Source organism: Zerene cesonia, chromosome 26 (genome assembly GCF_012273895.1).
Source record: "Zerene cesonia ecotype Mississippi chromosome 26, Zerene_cesonia_1.1, whole genome shotgun sequence".
Taxonomy (NCBI): domain Eukaryota; kingdom Metazoa; phylum Arthropoda; class Insecta; order Lepidoptera; family Pieridae; genus Zerene; species Zerene cesonia.
The window spans coordinates 1,881,002-1,901,873 of record NC_052127.1 but is presented as its reverse complement, the minus strand read 5'-3'; the positions used below and the strand labels follow the sequence as shown (position 1 = coordinate 1,901,873).

Here is a 20,872-nt window from a genome sequence, read left to right as displayed (position 1 = left end):
GTTACTTTTCTATATTTCTTGTGTTTATTTATCGAGAATCACACATTGTGAAATGTATTCATTATATTTAAACTCTTTGCAGTGACCAATTCAATTCGTCTGAAAAAAGTGGTTAATTTTTAAATGTTTTAATAAATACCGATATTATGAAATACCGGTATCAAGTGCACATCACTATAGACGTTCATTCGGTCATTCCTCCTCACCCCACTCTCTCGTAGACCGTACCGAACTTACACGGTAGTTGTCACTTGTCAGTTTATCGTTATATTAGTTTGTGGTTTCTGTTTTGTGAGGTGACGTTTTGTGTTTACAAACGGACGATATATTTTACGTATGTATGACATAATTATAAGTATTTCCTAATTTTCAAATTGAAAATGTTATTAATAATATTAGGTTTAATAAGAGAAAAAATGTGGGATTGGTTTACAAATAATTTTTATTATTGCTTAATGTTTATATGCAGGATGAAGTTTTAATATTTATTGACTTTTCGATAACGTTTGTCCTGTTTATTGTTGTGTATCATACGATTTTGGGTAGGTTTTTAAAAAATAAATAACCAATAAAAAGTTTTAATTTTATATTAAAAATTGGTATTTAAATTGTGTTTGTGAACACATGCAATATTTTATACCGAGCAAATTGTTTATTACGATATAATTTTTACAAAACATTACCTATTATTTGAATAATAAAATAAGAAGTCAGTTAAATTCTCTAATGTACGAGTCGCGACAATTCCGATATAATAAGCTAAAAGGAACTGCAAAAAAAATTATGACCCACTGTTATCGAAATATTTTAAACAGCAATCAGTTTATTATATGTACATACATTGTTACATTATTAATCCTATCCTACTTCCTACTAATATTATTAATCCGAAAGTTTGTGAGGATGGATGTATGTGTATGTGTATGTTTGTTACTCTTTCAAGTAAAAACTACTGAACCTATTGCAATGGAATTTCGTACGTAGATAGCTGGACAACTGGAACCTATGTGTTATGGGCAACATTTTATCCCGATATTCCTACGAGATACGGACTTACGAGGGTGAAACCACGGGGCGCAGCTAGTTTTAAATATTCACCGGCGTTCCCAAAAACAAGAGGACAATTCGACTGTAGGACTGCTTTTTTATTTTGTTAGCGATAACTCCGTGGGATTTGTTTGATAGAAAAGTCCCTGTTTAAAATTTGGGATGGTCCCTGCCCCCCTAGGGTCGCTGGTCACGTTATTTGTAGAAAAAAAAATATATATTTCATTAATTTTTAGCGTCATAAAGTTGTAGTGTGAATGACCTCTGTTTAATAGAGGGTTCAATGTTACAAACTTTTTGGGGCGTGCCATTATTTTCATGTATTGAGGTCGTGAGGAATTGTTTGAGATAATATTTCGTCCGTTTTGCGCTTGTTATTTCTTATTTATTTTCCTTAATTATTATTTATATGTTGTTTGATATTATGTTGGACATTGGAATATTTAAATGTGGTGTACATATAACAATTAATTTAACTAAAAAAAAACGCCAACCTCCATTTCCAGTTGCTGGCCATTGAATTTGAAATTTGACTTAACTATAAACAGTACTAGCTGCGCCCCGCGGTTTCACCCGCGCAAGTCCGGATCCCATAAGAATATTAGGATAAAAATTATGCCTATGTGTTATTCCAGTTGTCCAGCTATCTACGTACCAAATTTCACTGCAATCCGTTCAGTAGTTTTTGCGTGAAAGAGCAACAAACGCACACAATCCTTACAAACTTTCGCATTTATAATAATCTTTCTTCTTATATATAAAATTCTCGTGTCACAATGTTAGTCTCTATACTCTTCCGAAACGGCTTGACCGATTCCTCTGAAATTTGGTAAGCATATTGGGTAGGTCTGAGAATCGGCTAACATCTATTTTTCACACCCCGAAATGATAAGAGTAAGGCAGAACAGCGTTTGCCGGGTGCAGCTAGTAAATATATATATAGTAGGACAGTATTTTATTTGTCTATTTTCTTTTGATATCCATATTGATGGATGTAGTTGTGGAAGAAGAAAGTCAGATCCCTTCATCGACTAAGACAGTTTATGATCTTAAAAAACGGTTCAACCGATTTCCCTTAAATATTATGAGAACACTCGCACATAAGTCATCTAGAATATGAAATGAATTACTTGAAATCTCTTCATATCATGGACATAACAATGCCATTGAGTACCGACAGACAGACTGACCTATAGACACACGTCAAACTTATAACTTCCCTTTTTTACTACGCCATAGCCGACAATTGAGCTGGTGGCTCACCTGATGGTATACGTAGAGGGAGCGTTCTGCAAATGCGCTGCCCGCTTTAAAGGGTTTACAACTGGAGAAGGAATGGACTGGAAAGGATATCTCCCTGGTACCTACTAGTATTGGGTATTGGGTATGCCCAAAACTAGTACGTTGGGTACTTCCTGAAACCCATAATTTTGTAATAGCGCCTTTTTATAATATTTATAGAAAAAAATGAAAAATATTGTCATCTCTTCAATCGACATCGAAAAAGCAGGAGTTTATCAATTCGACTGTATATTTTTTATTTTTGTTACCTCATGACTTTAGTGGGTGAACTGATTTTTTATTATATTTTATTTGAAAGATAGTGCCTCCCATGTGGTCCTGTTTAAATTTGGTCCAGTCCTGACAATTTGAACACGATTTAGTTTTTTAAGGTTAGTTTAAGAGTTCATAATCAACAAAACACGAAAATATAGAATAGAATAGAATAGATATATAAATTGATTACATGATTTGAACCCAAATAAACTGCGTGTTAATAAATTTTAAGTAAGGCTCAATATTTGATGTTGATAATGAAAACTATAATGGATCGAAATTTTCACATTACAGTATAATTAATATTCTTCAAAATGCATTAATGACATAGAAACTAAATAAATGTTTAGTGTCGTTTTTATTCATATTTTTGTTTCTTTTTGCAGAAGTCCCCAAAACTATGAGCATCGCAACATAAAGTACCAGGATGTCAGATAAGACAGAAGTTCGTTTCGAAGAAGCGGAGAAACGCAAGGGGCTTATTCTAATACTGATCACTGTCGTGTGCTGCGCCATATCCTGGGCTGTTCGGTTGTATCCACTCGTACTGAGTCTGGTCGCAATATTGACAATATATTTACTGAGTGGTGACCGATACCAATGGATTTATATATGGAGGAAGACACTTTATCGGGATCTGTTGTAAGTTTTTACCCGATAACAAATTTGATCCCCAGCTTGTTGTTTGTTTGTTTGATAACAAAAAACTTAACCGAATTATGACAGGACTTTCATTATAAAGAAGTAAGTTAATAACTACGAATAAATTTCTGTAACATTGTTATTTTGAAAAAGAAAAACTTACGCACATTGAATGCTCCATTTTATAGATATTAAATGAGTTTTCGCTAAACTGTTCTGACGTAATAAATAAAAAAACAGTCGAATCGAGATTCCTTCCATTAAATTCGGTTGAAAAAGACGCGAAATTTCTTTTCTTACGTTCTGGTAGTTTGTGCAATGTTATATCAATAGCCACGCATAAATATAAATTTTCTTTAATAAAACGTCCGTAATTCTTCCCATTTGTTTCATGAATTACACCAATTAACGGTCCAGGCTGTTAAATGACCACATCAAATGTGAAATATAAGACCTAGGTAACGTTATACGTGCGGTTAGACTAGAATACACCAGATGACATTAAGTGCGCAACAATGCACTGAAAGCGTTCGACTTTAAGGAAATATCGATTACGTGGCGAGCAGTTTGAACATTGAACCCTTTGAGTAGAAGTTTAATTTATACAAAACTAACTTTTACCCGCGGCTTCCCACGCGTTTAATTCGAGGTAGTTTAAGAGATGATAATATACATATAAACCTTTCTATTGAATCACTCTATCTATTAAAAAAAACCCATCAAAATCCATTGCGAAGTTTTAAAGATTTATGCATACATAGTGATATAAGGACAGAGAAAGCGACTTTGTTTTATACTATTTAGCGATCCCTTATGGAATTATAATTAATAACCAGTTGCTTATAGACTTTTCTGTTTATTAGCTTCTAAACTTCACCAATTATTACTTTAGCTGCGTTTATTTTTATGGCAGCATGCAGTATATTTGAATAACTAATAATAACCAGCAGTTCGCTCTGGCTTCGCCCGTGGTACATATATAGCCTATTTCACTCAGCGAAATTGCAGCTTTCTAATGGTGAAAGAATGTTTCAAAATCGGTCCAGTAGATTTTGAGTTTATTATAAACAATCAACATCCAAACAAACAAACTTTCACATTTATAATATTAGTGTGAAGTGTCATTTAATACAATCAAAAGGATCTATAAATCAAAAGCAATAGATCGAGAAATTGTTGCTACATTTAGCACGCTTCGGCACGAATTGGGCCAGCTCGCACCGAGGAAGTACCACACCCCCACAGAAAACCGGCGTGAAATAGTGGCATGCCACTGTGTTTCGTTCGGTGAGTGGGGGAGCCGGAGGCCCGTTTCCTTTTCCTCACCCGTCCCAGTCCATTCCTTCTTTCCAGTTGTTAATCCATTCCTTTTCCCTTACCCCATAAAAGCGGGCAGCACATTCGCAGAGGCCCAACCTTTGCGAATGTTCATGGGCGGTGGTGATCGCTTACCATCAGGCGAACCACCAGCTCAGTTGCCCGCTATGACATAAAAAAAAAATGTTGTCGCAATCCCTAAGCTAGATTGACTAAATTAAATCTAGAAACCCCATATAGGTTTATTACCCATAGGTATTATCCTCTAACTCGAATGTAAAACTAAAATATGGCTTCCACATCTCGTGTTTTGATCCAAATAAACTTATTACATTTGTTGGTGCAGAAAGAGTTATTAAAGTGCTAATATTTTATTACTGAATATAAATTAATTACAATGGTTTTAGAAAGCTATCGTATTATTATTAGGAATAAACTAGCGGTCCGCCCCGGCTTCGCGCGTAGTACATATATAGCCTATAGCCTTCCTCAATAAACGGGCTATCTAACACTGAAAGAATTTTTCAAATCGAACCAGTAGTTCCTGAGATAAGTGCGTTCAAACAAACGAACAAAACTCTTCACCTTCAAACGTTGGACCACGCTCGCTGTAAGTGTTCGAAACGTCGGTTTAATAGTATAATGGATAAACCGCGTTTAAAATCCGTTAAAAAGTTTTTAATTTCTAAAACTCTTCAGCTTTATAATCTAACTAGCTTTTCGCCCGCGGCTTCGCCCGCGTAGAATTCGCTTATATCGCGCGACATGGTAAGGAGTATTTTCTTCGCATCAAAAAGTATGGTTTGTTCTTTCCCACGTTTAGCTCCATCATCATACCAAGTTTCATCAAAATCGGTTTGACAATAACGAACTTTCATACAAACTTTCATCCCCTCTTTCAACTCTTTCTACCATTTTTTCGCGATAAAAAGTATCCTATGTTCTTTCCCAAGTTCAGTTCTATCTTCATACCAAATTTTGTGAAAATCGGTTCAGTGGTTTAGGCGTGAAAGCGTAACAGACAGACAGACAGACAGAGTTACTTTCGCATTTATAATATTAGTAGGGATTAGTAGGGATTAGTAGGGATTAGTAGGGATTAGTAGGGATATATAAAATTCTCGTGTCACAGTTTTCGTTGCCATACTCCTCCGAAACGGCTTGACCGATTCTTATGATATTTTGTGTGCATATTGAGTATGTCTGAGAATCGGTCAACATCTATTTTTTATACCTCTAAATGATAAGAGTAAGGCAAGACAGCGTTTGCCGGGTCAGCTAGTATTAGTATAGATTTCCGCTTTCGTATTTTGTATAACCTACCGATGTGTTTTTATATTTCTAAGCATTATTGTTCCTTCGTAAATATAGCCTTTGTAATTTGTTTGATTACAACAGTTTTATAGTTATGAAAAAGATACATTACATAATTTAATTACTTGTATCAGCATAATACTTATACTTAACTAGTTTCACCCGCAGTCTGTATCCCGTAGGGATATCGGGATAAAAAGTTGCCTATATGTTATTCCAGTTGTCCAGCTGTCTACGTGACAAATTTCATTGCAATCGTTTCAGTAATTTTTGCGTGAAATGGTAACAAACATACATCCATCCCCACAAACTTTCGCATTTATAATATTAGTAGAATAGGATAGGATTTTGAATACACAAGAGGACTTATACATGGGATCTTATCTCACGCAACATAGTACAAAGTTCGCAAGTGTCTCTTGTAAATTATAGTGTCCTAGTACTTCGTAGGTGCAAAGTCCGCTTTTGTTCGCTGTGTTTGTTCGTACGTCACTTCCTATGTTTTTAAACTTTAACGGATGAATGAGGTTTTATTACAATCGCTAAAAAACGTATGCACTTAACGATGATATAAACAAATTTGTAACCGTCATTCGAAATTTAAAATATAGAAGTCAAACTTTTGGCCGCGGCTTCGCACGCGTGAAAATCGAAGTAAAACCTGTTTCCTCCCATTTTCTTTCTATTTTATTATACACTAGCTTTTGCCCGCGGCCGCTAATTCAGAGTAGTTTAAAATATGTTATTATACGTATAAACCTTTCTCTTGAATTACTCTTATCTATTAAAAAAAAACCATCAAAATCGGTTACGTAGTTTTAAGAATTTAAGCATACAAAGGCACATAGAGACAGAGAAAGCGACTTTGTTTTATACTATGAAATGATATAAACCATCCTCTTAAATCACTCTATCTAATAAAAAATACCACGTCAAATTCTGTTGCGACATTATAAAAATCTAAGCATACATCATCATCAGCCCATATATGTTCCCACTGCTGGGAACACAGGCCTCCTATGAGGGTTCAGGCCATAATCCACCACGCTGGCCAAGTGCGGGTTGGCAGATGTCACATGTCGTCGAACTTTTTTTAATTCTTGGACATGCCGGTTTCCTCACGATGTTTTCCTTCACCGTTTAAGCAGTGGTGATGTTATCCACATGAGCAGATAAATTGAAAAATCAATTTATTTCCTGCACGGCCGCCCGTTCTCGAACCCCGACTTATCGATTTTGAAGTCCGAGGTTCTCACCACTGAGCCACCAGTAAAGTAGTTAAATTAAATTAATTAAATAGTGATGTGAAACAGTAAAACGAATAAATACATTTTAGGTAACTGCCTTATTTATAAGAACAAAAAGTGTTGTTATGAGCAAGTTTTATATTTATTAATTAAATTGCGAAGTGTTAGTATATACTATTTATATTTAAGATATATAAATTTAATACAATCGTCTTAATCTTTTTTTATGATGTATGTATTCTCACGAAATATGAAACATAGAAATTCTCACGAAGCAAAAAAGAATGGAACATAATATTTTGTAATGATTACAAAGCAAAATATTATGTGTTTTGATCTACGTACTTGAGTATTCATGATCATGTATTATGTAGTAGCTACCGCTCGCGTCTTTGCCCTCGTAGTCAAAGGAGAACTCTCCTAGTAACCGATCCTGTAGAATTTCCTGAATAAAACCTGTCTTATGTTCTTCCTCAGGTCTCAAACCTACCGAACCTTCAGTAAAAGAACTGTGTACCTATAAATTTCATTCCAATCGGTACCGTGGTAAACCACGGCTTCGATAAGACGGAGACAGATGTCTGCATTTTCTTTTACCTGTATTTTTAATAATAGCTATAATAGGGATTTCCATGTCCATTCGCTTAACAGAGTGGCTATACAGTAAAAAAAACAGTTATCTAGCGTACTACTATGCGTATTTTTACTATGACCACAGATATCATAGTATTTAATTATCTGTGCAACAGATTAGCAAATAGTTACCATACGCTTAATGCAAAATTCGCGAACTGTTAACAGTTATGCAATGACCAATCATTCTATTGCGCGCTAGACACCTCTTACAGTCGCTGGTATCCTGGTGTAATGGGCGTCGTCCGGTGGGCATTGGAATTTGTAACCTTGGGCCATTGTTGGGGTCTAGTGATTGATAGCAGAGGGTATCGTTGATGTGTTCCCCAATTTAGTTCTAGAAAATTCATCGGTTGTTATGTACAATACAAAGTATAAACGAGTAAAGTATCTTTATTTAAAAACGTTATTAAAACGTTATTTTAACAGTTGTAGATGTAGTTACCTAAGCTAAACTAACTCCTTATATAGATAATGTTTGTAGAAAGCTCATACAAACACAAAATATATATATGAAATTAAGAATCTGTGGATTATGATGAGGAAAACAATACTGAACTACTGCGCCTATGACAATTTTAAGGACATGAATTGGCTTCATTTTCATTGAGGATTGAAATTAGAATTTCCACAGCAATCCTTATGCTGTTTTTTTTTTATGCAGAGAAAGCAAAGGAGCAGATAGGCCATTTGATGATAAGTGGTCACCACCGCCCATAAAACACTTGTAACACTAGAGGTGTTACAGGTGTTAGGCCGGCAAGCCTATGAGTACATACGTATCATCCTAATACTAGCAATTAATTGGGCAGATGATGTACATCTGTTTCACTGATCGATTTTCTTTACGGATAAGTAGGTGATCAGCCTTCTGAGTCCTGCCAGACCAAGACATTTTTTTTTTGTGCGTCCCCACCGGGAATTGAACCCAGGACCCCTCGGTTCTACGCTCACGCGTTAACCACTGAACCAAGGAGGCGGTCAATTAATATATTACTACTAAATATTTATTTAGCAGGTTTTAAAAATGCATCTTCGTAACGTCAGAATAGCAAAATGGGGATATTTATATTAAAATTATGATAGTAATCATCATCCTTGTGTCATTGGTCCAATTTAACTTCGAAACTACTGGTACCATTTTCTGATTCGGTGGCAGAGAGCTTATGATATAAGGCATTTCTAAACTGACTTCATAAAAAGCAGGAGATTCTTTCTTACTTCAAATTGTTAGCTCTCATGATTTTGAAGATTCTTTTTTTTTATTTAAATGCCAGTACCTCCCATGTAGTGCCAATTTAAATTTTGGTCTAAAATAAAAAAAAAAAAACTGAATGAATGTTTGAGTTTAATTTAGTTTACAAATCATAATTGACGTATGAAGACAATGGGGTCAGCTAGTTATTGATATTTTGACCTTTACGGCCCTATTACGATACCAGGCTATTAGAACTATCTAGGAGTTAGTGCCCTAATTATGTATATACTTGTCAGTTACGTAACAATGATTGTAGACCTCATTGAATGACAAGGCTAATTGATTGTATGCACCATGATTACATAATGATACATTGTAGTTTGAATTATAATTGTTAGTTGAGGCATAATTTAAATGTAATTTTTTTAACTTTCCCTCTCATTTATGTTTTATATTTAGTTATCTGTATTGCATCTTATATTTTTATTTGACATAAAAAAATTGAATTTAATATTTTAAAGAATAGATCAATTCAATTGAATAATCATGTGGGCTTCGAGCCCTTGGCCTTTCAATTTCTTTTTATTTTCATATACATGAACAATATATGTTTGTAGAAAAAAAGCTATCATTATTTAGATTTATTATATAGAGTAGCTATCGAGTTTCTTGCCGATTCTTTTCGGTAGAAGTGTTATTCAGAATCGGTTACAGCTTAACAAAATAACTATTTATAAATGTTTGCTTAGTTTACATGAATATAAAATTTTTTGGAGTGTCAGTTTTACTATTGTATTGTAAAACTGATCGACTGAATGCTACACCTTCCTTGGTATTATATGTTATACTACTTCGCCCCGGTTTCGTCCGTACATGTAAAGCTTATGTCACCCAGTGAAGTTGCAGATTTCTTGTGGTGAAAGAATTTTTGAAATCGGTCCAGTGGTTTCTGCGTGACAACGTTACAAAGATACAAAAAATACTATTTATAATATTAGTGTAGATATATGATATACTTCAAGGTTCTACTTTACAGAGGTCTGCGGGTGCTGTTAGCCACAATGTTCAGGATCTGGCTATGGGAGAAATGCGGCACCACGGTGGTGAGCCGCTGGGAGAAGGTAGCCCAGATGTCGCCAAATAAGAACGCATTTGTCATGGACGATCGGGCCATTACGTTTCGTGAGGTGAGTACGATTGTGAACGGAGGTCGAAAGTAGTTAAAGTAGCAAATTAAACTCTAACGAATTCATGTTAAAGGTCATATTTGTTTGATTCTTTCTTTCGCAAAGGTGGGATAGGCTAGTATCCTTCACGAAGACGAAGTAGTTATTACTTGGAGGCCAATTTGAAGTAAAATTATGAATGTAAAATATTATACTGTGTTTTTATTTATTTTTTATAGACTAACTAAAAACTGCAGACAAAAAGAGCTGGCAAAAGTAACCATATTGAAATGTATTTATTTATGAGATTAATGAGCAAGAAATATGCAATGTTTTTAGCGCATCATATTTTTCAAAGAAATTTACCATCACTAAGATATACATTGGGTACATATTCTATTATCCTATACGTTTACTTTAAATAGCAGTATTATTATAATGTATCAAATTTATATCCTGTAGGAATATTGGGATAAAAAGTTGCCTGACATATTCCAGTTGTCCAGCTGTCTTACGTACCAAATTTCATTGCAATCGGTTCAGTAGTTTTTGCGTGAAAGAATAACAAACACACACACACATCCTTACAAACTTTCGCATTTATAATATTAGTAGGATAGTAGTAGGATGCTCTTAGTATGCCATCTGTTGTGCTGGATAGACACAAATAATTTATGGTAGGATGCTTACACCATGTATCGTCTTTTTTTTCTATGTACAATATAGTATTTATCAAACTGGTCTTTTACAGGGTAACGAGCTAAGTAACCGCATAGCCTGGTACTTCAAACGGCAGGGTTTCAAGCGAGGTGAGGTGATAGCTCTGTTCATGGAGACCCAACCGGAGTACGTGTTCCTCTGGTTAGGGCTCGCGAAGCTAAGAGTGACCACCGCACTGGTGAATACAAACTTGAGGGGCGCTCAGTTGATATATTGTCTGAGAATAGCTGGTTGCAAGGCGGTTGTATTTGGGGATGAAATGGCAGAAGGTAGGGTTTTTTATCTATGTGTAATTTAATTTATGTTTCGATTTTTGATATGATTAATCCTGTTTATAATTGTAAATTTATCAAGGCGACCTATACTATCTTACAATGCAAATGTATGTTCTTTTAGCCGCTTTAAAAAGGAGGAGTTACTCAATTCGATTTTTGGGTTTGTTACCTAACAGTTTAAGAGTAGGTGAAGCGATTTTGATGATTCTTTTTCTATTTGAAAGCCTTGCCTTGTCACATTGAAATTCGGTCTTGTTCTGACGGTTTGAAGGCGGTTAAGATTTTTATAAGAAAATTAATATAAAATGGTTTATAATCTGGATTAATTCTAAGGGGAATACATGGTTAACAGAGCCGTGTATCTTCAGGCTTAGGGAAGTTACTGGCAGTAATACTAGATGGCTTTATACCGGTTTTCCGCTTTGCAAGGTACTGAAGCCTATACGAGAATAGGTCAAAGTCAACCGTTTAGAACAAATAAACCAAATTTGCTTATTATATGTTTGATGTTATGTAACTTGTTAGAGTTTTATATGTAAGTACTGGCAACTGAGCTGTGGGCTGTCTCAGCATATGTGGAAGTAAATACTCTCTACAAATGCGTTGCCAGCTCTTAAAAAATGAATGGGATACAGAAAGGATTGACGACGAGAAATGATGGTTCTGGAAAGGTTGAGGAATACAACTTCCTTCTTCCCTACTAAAACTCACAGTAGCATTCGCATATTATTTCACGTCGATTTGTGGAAACCTTTCCCGGTGCGAGCTGTCCCAATTCCTGCTGAAACGTGCTCGACTCTCGCAAATTAAAGTTAAATAGTTAGTTTCTAAACGTAACGACGGTCGATCTTTTATCAGTACAGGATACATGGGTTCCTTTAATCCTGACTTATTGGACGTAATTGGATAACAGGCCATTCGTGTATGACGGCCAAGGGCACCCTTACATTTGGTTCAATTGATCTATGGTGCAGACAAGCAAACATCTAAAATTTAACTCCCTCATTGAGCTCGGTGGAATGTTTAGTAAAATTGACGTCATCGAGAAGTGTAGAGTGGACAATGATACGATTTCTTGCATTGTTAAACGATTATTTTCCTTTATAGATAGTATTTGGCATTACTTCTGTGTATTTTCTCTATCCATGCAAAATCTCATATTCCATAAGCGAAATATGTAATATATCCCATAATACATAATTAGTTCCTCAAACAAAAATTGTGAGGTTGAACTTTGTATTTATATTATAGCTACTACGTTTATTACTTATTCTCACGCCGTCTTTGTCCAGTTTTTTTTTGTCTACATACATCTTTGATAACACAGTTTCCTTTTATGATTTAAATTTATACACAGACTGTTGCTTGCAGCTTTGCCTGCGCGTCTTAATAAATTTTCATGGTACATTCTTTCATGCCATATTTTTCCCCTTGGGGGTAGAACTTATCAAAATCCTTCCTACGTCATAACATCTATCTGCATACCAAATTCTGCCCGATCCGTCCAGCGGCTTGGGCTGTGCGTTGATCACTATGTCAGTCCTTTGAGTTACATATATTATATGTGAATTAAGAGTCTCATATCTTTTCCAGCAATAAAATCGATCCAGCACGAAATACCAGACATTCCACTTTTTCAATTCAATGCACCGGACAGGGAAACAGCGCCAATAGTCCAAGATACCACACCACTGTCTTCAGAACTCACGGAAATGTCTACTGAGACTTATGTGGATCCTGAACCAGCGAAGCCTCGAGATACTTTGCTGTATATTTATACAAGTGGGACTACTGGATTCCCCAAAGCAGCTATCATCACGAATATAAGGTAAGAATATTGCCTCGTTATAATAAGGGGAAGTAAGTTTTAATTTGGGGGATATGAATAAAGATTGAATTGAAAGATTGCTAATATGACGTTTTGTCTAAAAAGTATTTTTTTATACGCCTCCCCAAATGGATTGCCGATTGGGAAGGGATTAAGATAGGATTAACGAGAGGAATAAAGAAAAGGATAGGGAAGGGTAAGGAAAAGGATGCCTCCGGCTCCCCCACTCATCGAACGAAACACAGTGAGATTAAGGAATATTTATATAAAGAAGGATTAAGATTAACAGCAGGAACATACATGGCCTAGGACTATGAGATAATGATGATTATGATGATGATAATGATGGTGGTGTTAAAGATGATGATGATTATAATGATGATGATTATGATTTATAACTAATTCACTATCGCTTCCCAGATACCTGCTCATCCCACTAGGCGTACATAATTCCGCGTGGCTGTCATCATCAGATGTGATATATGACCCACTACCGTTGCACCACACGGCCGGCGGTGTGCTCGGCGCCGGCCAGTGCATTGTACTGGGTTGTACAGTCGCTTTGAGAAAGAAATTCTCAGCCAGCAACTATTGGAGGGATATCGTGAAGCATAAGTGTACGGTAAGTGGTTGCATGCAGACATAACTCGCTTTTGGCGAAGTGGGTTAAGATGAGGGGTTGTAAAGCGGAACGTTTTGTATATCTGGTGGATTGTGGTTATATGAGTAGATTTTTCATCAAATTATACATCGCGAAAAATAGTTTATAAAAAAGAAATAATAATCATTCTTTTAAGGACTGGTATATCGTTTTGTCATGACATAATTAATGTACGCCAAAATTTTCCGAATAATGGAAATTCTATAATTTTTCATATGCAAAAAAATATATGTTTGTTTGTAATGTATGTTTGTGAAATATATGTTTCTGGTGATATAAAAGTATTTGTTTGTAAATTATTCTTTTGTGCATAAATATATGATTTGTGGGTAAACACTGTCGATAATTTTTGCAAACAAAAAAATATACGAAAAAATTTTTTTTACCTTCGACGGTTGCTGCACTGGTCTCATAAAGATGAACTTAATTTTTCCTTTCAGGCTGCCCAATATATAGGCGAAATCTGCAGGTATCTGTTAGCAGTACCACCAGGACCTGATGATAAGGCGCATAAGGTTAGGGTTATCTTCGGAAACGGTCTTCGCCCTCAAATATGGGAGGAGTTCGTCAAGAGATTCAATATCGAGAGGGTTCTAGAATTTTATGGAGCCACGGAGGGAAATAGCAACCTAGGTATGTTGGGGGTTTCTTTTATAGGGTAGTGGCTCAGTGGTGAGGAACTCGGATTTGAATTGGAAAGATACGGGTTCGAGTTAAGATTTGTTCAAAAATAGTTGATTTTTTAGTTTTATATCCACACAATGGCACTGCTCAAAACGGTAAAGGACGCCGACATGTAGAAGAATCAAAAGTCTGATGACATGTGACATTTGCCTAGACGCACTTGGTTAATCTGATTAAAAACTGGTTTAATCTTCACGTCCCAACTCATGAACCTATTTGGATGGAATTTGAGACAAATATAGTTTGAGGCATTAGATAGTTCATAAGAGTTTCAATCCAATATTTTATACCGGATATCCCACGGGAACAGGTATCTTTTCTGTCTATCTTTTCTGAATACTCGACCGAAGCCGCGGGCATAAAGCTAGTTTTAAATATGAATGACTGTCTATTACATTTTGATAGGTAAATGGTGAACCGATTTCGTTGAAATGAGGCTCGATGTTTAAAACAATGTGCTCTATATTGAAAATTATTCAATCATTACCACTGTCAGGGGATCAATGTGGTGTCCACGGAAAATCAGTGGAGAGCCTATGTTCCTTTAGTGGGCTTAGACTCTTATACACTGAGCTTATCTCCTGTTTATATGAGGTTTATTTATTTATCTTTTTGTGTATCAAATTATTTTTGATAACTTTACCTTGTATAAATAAATGTATTTTCTTTCTTTTATTTATTTCTTTAATTGTTATTACTCTTTTAACATTCTTTTTTGAATATTCAAAAATGAATAAAATTTGATTGTTACATACGAGTGTTCTTTGTGATAGTGAATTTGGACTGCAAAGTAGGCGCCATTGGTTTCCTGAGCCGCATGGTGTCTTCGATATACCCCCTCACACTAGTCAAGTAAGTTTATTCATTTATTAAAGTACTGCTGCGCCCCGCGGTTTCACCCGCGTAAGTCCGTATCCCGTTGGAATATCGGGTTAAAAATTTGCCTTTATGTTATTCCATTTGTCCAGCTGTCTACGTACCATATTGGTACTTCATTGCAATTGGGTCAGTAGTTTTTGCGTGAAAGAGCAACAAACACACACACATACTTACAAACTTTCGCATTTATAATATTAGTAGGATATACTAGCGGTCCGTCCCGGCTTCGTCCGTGGTACATATATATGTACTAAGACCTTCCTCAATAAATGGGCTATCTAAAACTGAAGGAATTTTTCAAATCGGACCAGTGGTTCCAGAGATTAGCGCGTTCAAATAAACAAACAAACTCTTCAGCTTTATAATGTTAAGTATATATATTAGTTGGTCAGTAATGAATATTATTTTCAGATGCGATGAAATAACGGGCGAAATTCTAAGAGATGCGAATGGGAGATGCATCACATGCGGCCCGCACGAACCTGGTGAGTTTATTTATCGTGAGAATTACTTTTGAAGTGAAACTTCTTTAGAATCGTTGTGATTTCAAACCTGATGCAACAGAAAAAACGACAGGTGAGAGACACAAATACAAAAATGTGTAGAATGAAGCCGGCAAAGAATGAGACAGAAATATACATACTATTTTATATTTTATAAATATTCATATCATTCTTTTGTCGATTTACTGAAGTTTACCTTTTATCGTGTGTGAATCGCACACACACCTTTTTTTATCCTTTTTGTGTCTTTTTCGTAAAATAATTTGGTATAATATTAGATGAACATTTCAGTGCTGTGGTTAGTTGTGGTAGCTTTGTTAGTGGTGGGTTCGATGGTGGAATTTCCTAACATAAACCCTGTGTTTTATTGAAGTCATTGTTGTTTTTTTTTCGTTTTTATTTTAAATGTGTATAGATTTACGCCGACTTCAAATAAGAAAAGACTATCTATTCAACTGTAGTTTTAAGTTCTTTTTGGGTGAACCTATTTTTGATGATTTCGGATTATTTCAAAATCGAAATCTGGTGCCTTCCGTGTCCTATTTAAATTTTGTTCAGTTCTGACAATTCGAAGGCAAAGGCGAAAGGGTTTTTTTTTAACAATTTATGTATTTTGTTTATAGCATACATTCCTATACAATTTTTGTGAAACGAAATAACCTACCTACCTACCTACCGACCTACCTACCGACCTACCTACCGACCTACCTACCTACCTACCTACCTACCTACCTACCTACCTACCTACCTACCTACCTACCTACCTACCTACCTACCTACCTACCTACCTACCTACCTACCTACCTACCTACCTACCTACCTACCTACCTACTTAAATGTAAAGTAAAATTTTAAATTATTCATCAATCATTCAATTTGAAGTACCAGGCGAGCATAATTGAAAGAGGATTTTAAAATTCTCAGGTCTGCTATTGGGCAAGATCGACCCCAAAAAGGCGATTCTCACGTTCGCGGGATACGCAGATAAAACGGCATCTGAAAAGAAAATGGTCCGCAACGTGAGAACGCCAGGGGACTGTTACTTTAACACAGGGGACATATTGGTCATGGACCATTATGGTTACTTCTATTTCAAGGATCGGACCGGTGATACGTTTCGGTGAGATGATGTTTTACTGTTAAGGAAATATAAACAAATTTGAGATTTAAACAAAGCTAAACAGAAGGTTTTTTTTGGATTCTTTATAATAAGAATGTGTTACAATTATTGCAAAAAAAAAGAAATATATGAAAAAATGGAAATTATATGTTATTTAAGGTTTTATTAAATCGTTTTTAAATGCAATGCGTAAAGATTTTATTGAATTTATTAAAAAAAATCCTATGTTATAATTAACGATAATTAAAGATAATTAAATTAAATATTATAATTAAAGATGGCGCGGGGAAAATGTGTCCACTGCAGAGGTGGAAGGTGTAATCAGTAACTTGGTCGGTTTGAAAGATGCAGTTGTGTATGGAGTCGCTGTAAGTTTTCATTATTTACATATTAATTACACTTTGCTGTAAATACATTGTGCACCAAACTATAAAAAAATGATAAAATAAAAAGCAGAATGAATAAATCGTTTTTGTAGAAAAGCTCTACGCTCAGATATTTCTTCCAGACAACGTGGGTGTTTGATGGTGATTAAATTAATTGAAATTAAATTGAAATATTTTTTGCTGCTGTGATATATAATGCTACCTTTACCACACGTTTATGTCTTGTTTGGGTGGAAAATGTCTCGCTTATTGTACTTTTTTGAATCGAAATATTGTTCCCCTTGCAATTTTATCATGTGCAATAATGAAAATTAATATTATTTGTATTTTGTACGCAATAAAGAATTCAATTGCAGCGCATTCATTCATTCATTCATTCATTCATTCATTCATTCATTCATCCATTCAAAATAACCGGCAAACCAGCACACCAACTATCCATTGAAGCTTTGTAAGTTGAAAAGACTGTCTAATATTTCATGTATCAAACAAAAAGACACACAACGTTCCTACTTCCATACTTCAAAAAGCAAAAATAAAAAATACTGCTATAAAATAAAATTAATCTATTGTTATGTTTAACAGATACCAAACGTAGAAGGCCGAGCTGGTATGGCGGCCATCGCTGATCCAGAAAGAAAAATAGACCTTGACTCGTTGGCAACAGGGCTGAAAACGTCTCTTCCAGTGTACGCTAGACCATTATTCATTAGAATCCTTCCTGAACCGCCACTAACAGCCACTTTTAAACTAAAGAAGAAGGAATTAGTCGAACAGGGGTTCAATAGAAATATCCACAATGATCCCTTGTATTTTTTGGATCAGAAAACCGCAAAGTATGTGCCGCTAACACAAAAATTATATGACGATATAGTCCAAGGGAATATTAGACTGTGATATCTTATTATATTATATACATATTATTATATCTGAGATTTGTAGATTTAAAGTGAAATAAAATAATTGGAATAATGCGAATTTAAAAATTTCTGAAGTCGCAACCTATTTAAATGAGCATTCCTATAAATTAAGAAAATACGTATAAAAGCGTTAGATAAAAATATTGTTATAGTGAAATTTGTTAAATCTGTCAGGGGACTGACATATTGTGGGTCAGAATTAGGGAGATAGCAAGAGGCGTTTTGATAGCTCTGTCCTGGTCGCTCAAGTCCTGACTCCTATTTATATTTTTTGTTAAAAGAACTCTATCCATCTCTTCTTTGTTATAAGTAATATTATTAGATAATAATAACAAATAAATAAAGAAAATAGATTTGTTATTAATCATGTAATCTAATTTAGTAATAATATGAATCTCTTAATATTAAGGTTTTACTCATAAGACTATAAACATTTATTTAATTTTTTAAATAATTAAATTTTGAACCAAAGTTAAATTCGATCTGATTGTGATAACTGATACCATACAAAATTAAAAATTGGCTAAAATATTGTATTATTTTAACAAGAAAATATATACTCTTGTACCTATTAAAATAATTTTAAGTAAACTACTATTCATAACTAAGTCTATACCTAGGTCTTCATTATATCTAACTACTGATTGAGACATGTGATATGATATAGTTGTTAAGAATAAATTGATTTTATAAGCTATCGTTTTATTTACCTTCGCTACAGATAATACTATACCAGTAGCTCAGGATTGCTTCGACCGCTTTCTTCGTACAGTTGTGCGTGAGCGAAGAACTTAGGGATTCTGGGTGAAATCCCAGGTCCACAATGAAGTCTGGTCTATGGTATAACAGGACACTATCACGTAAATCCGTAAAGAAAAGTGATCACTGACACAGATGAAGAATGCATCTGACCCACACCCTACAGAGACATGAATACGGACCTTGCATTATATTGATCTATATAATATACTAGCTTTTGCCCGCGGCCTCGCATGTATTAAATTCGGAGTAGTTTAATAGATTAATTTTGAAAAAGAAAAAATTTAGAAAAGTAGAAAAGAACAGTCTAATAATATTGTCATACATATAAACCTTTCCCTTGAATCACTCTATCTATTAAAAAAAATCTATCAAAATCCATTGCGTGGTGTCAAAATCTAAGCATACATACATACATAGGGACAGACACGGGAAGCAACTTCTGCTTTTATACTATCTAATGATAACTTTATTTAACACTATCTTCGCCTCGCAGTTTCACCCGCGTAAGTCCGTATCCCGTAGGAACATCGGGATAAAAAGTTGCCTATATGTTATGTTATTCCAGTTGTCCAACTGTCTACGTACCAAATTTCATTGCAACCGGTTCAGTAGTTGCGTGAAAGAGCAACAAACACACCGATCCTTACAAACTTTCGCATTTATAATATTAGTAGGAAGTAGGACTAGTAGGATTGGATAGGATTAGTAGGATGTTAGAGGGAATGTAGCGGAATGAATGTAAGTTTGTTGATCTCAAATCATTACTTAATCCAATCTGGGAAAGTGATGGAGCTAGGTGCCCTATATAGTTTGGAGGCGCATATATTTTTCCTTACTCGTCCCAGTCTTTTTCCTTACTCTTGTCCAATCCTTTCTTATTTTCCCTTCCTTTTCTTTTTATTTTATTTCGGCAATCCATTTGGAGACGCGAATGTTCTGTAAAAAGTATCATCTACCCAGCAGTTCTATTGCCGAGGATAACATAAAAATTATTACTTAAATATTACTTCTTTATGACTTCTCAGTTTCCCTCCAGGTATTAAATTAAACACAAGTCTGTTTAACATGTTTATTACATAAATGTCTGAAACAAAGACAATGTTACCAAAATATTACATCTTCGAATACTGATCCAAATGCTACAAAAATACGTTTATCCGATTCTGAAACTCTATGGTCTATGGTACTTCAATCGAATTATGTTTTGGGGCCCATGCAATGTTAGGATTTACGTCGAGTCTTTATAAAACATGATAAAACTCCATATGACTGGGATTTTAATTTAATAATTTATTTAAATAAACGAATAATAACTAGTTCTATAAACGACAAGTGGGAATATTTGTTTATTAAGAATATTACAAGAGAGCAATAATGTTGTAATAAATAAATATATAGGTGTGGAGGTTGCATAGCCTTTCAGTGGAGTTACCAGTGTAAAAAAATATTAGTACAGTCATAATTATTAATAATCATGATGTAATATCTATGAGTATCGTTATAGCACGACGAAGAAAGGATAAATTGAAAGTTTAAGACATGTTTAACATTTAACAACATTAAGAAATAGGTTCACGATTTTCTGATCGTATGGATTTTAATCTATATAACACTTATTGACATAAATATTTCCTTACATTATTTTATTTGCAATTTTAACAGATTGATGAACTACATAAAGCGTCACTATCTGAGGGTTTCCGTAACGTCTTAAAGGAGAACTAATTCCAGCGCGGGAAAGTGATGGAGCTACATGACTTATATAGCTCTGTCTTTTACACACACTGGAATCGGTATTTGATAAGAGTAACTTCGTTTAAATTGAGACCAACCCAGTATTAATACTAATTTACATATCCAAATTACAAAATATAATAAAATTTTGAACGATCACAATAATTACGATAATTGTACATCAATTCCATGTATCATTATATTATCTAATTCCTATATGCTAATTTATATTGATTAGTTTATATTTGTTAATGGCCGAATTCTCTGAATTGATTATAG

General features: G+C 34.7%; 1 protein-coding gene across 1 annotated transcript; it reads left to right on the top strand.

The window, feature by feature from the left end:
- Positions 1-202: 202 nt before the first annotated feature.
- On the top strand, positions 203-18,429 carry LOC119837086 (long-chain fatty acid transport protein 1-like). Its single transcript, XM_038362581.1, has 12 exons — positions 203-334; positions 2,991-3,246; positions 9,992-10,142; positions 10,873-11,110; positions 12,710-12,944; positions 13,365-13,566; positions 14,046-14,238; positions 15,063-15,141; positions 15,580-15,653; positions 16,596-16,791; positions 17,069-17,159; positions 17,763-18,429. The coding sequence occupies exons 2-12, from the start codon at positions 3,032-3,034 to the stop codon at positions 18,072-18,074; spliced, it is 1,986 nt and encodes a 661-aa protein (XP_038218509.1). The 5' UTR covers positions 203-334; positions 2,991-3,031; the 3' UTR covers positions 18,075-18,429.
- Positions 18,430-20,872: the final 2,443 nt, after the last annotated feature.

Coding starts and splice junctions, on each gene's coding strand:
- LOC119837086 (XM_038362581.1), top strand. CDS start 3,032: ATGTCAGATAAGACAGAAGTTCGTTTCGAAGAAGCGGAGAAACGCAAG. Junction 11,111..12,709: donor TGGGGATGAAATGGCAGAAG/GTAGGGTTTTTT, acceptor TATCTTTTCCAG/CAATAAAATCGATCCAGCAC. Junction 16,792..17,068: donor CGGACCGGTGATACGTTTCG/GTGAGATGATGT, acceptor TTATAATTAAAG/ATGGCGCGGGGAAAATGTGT.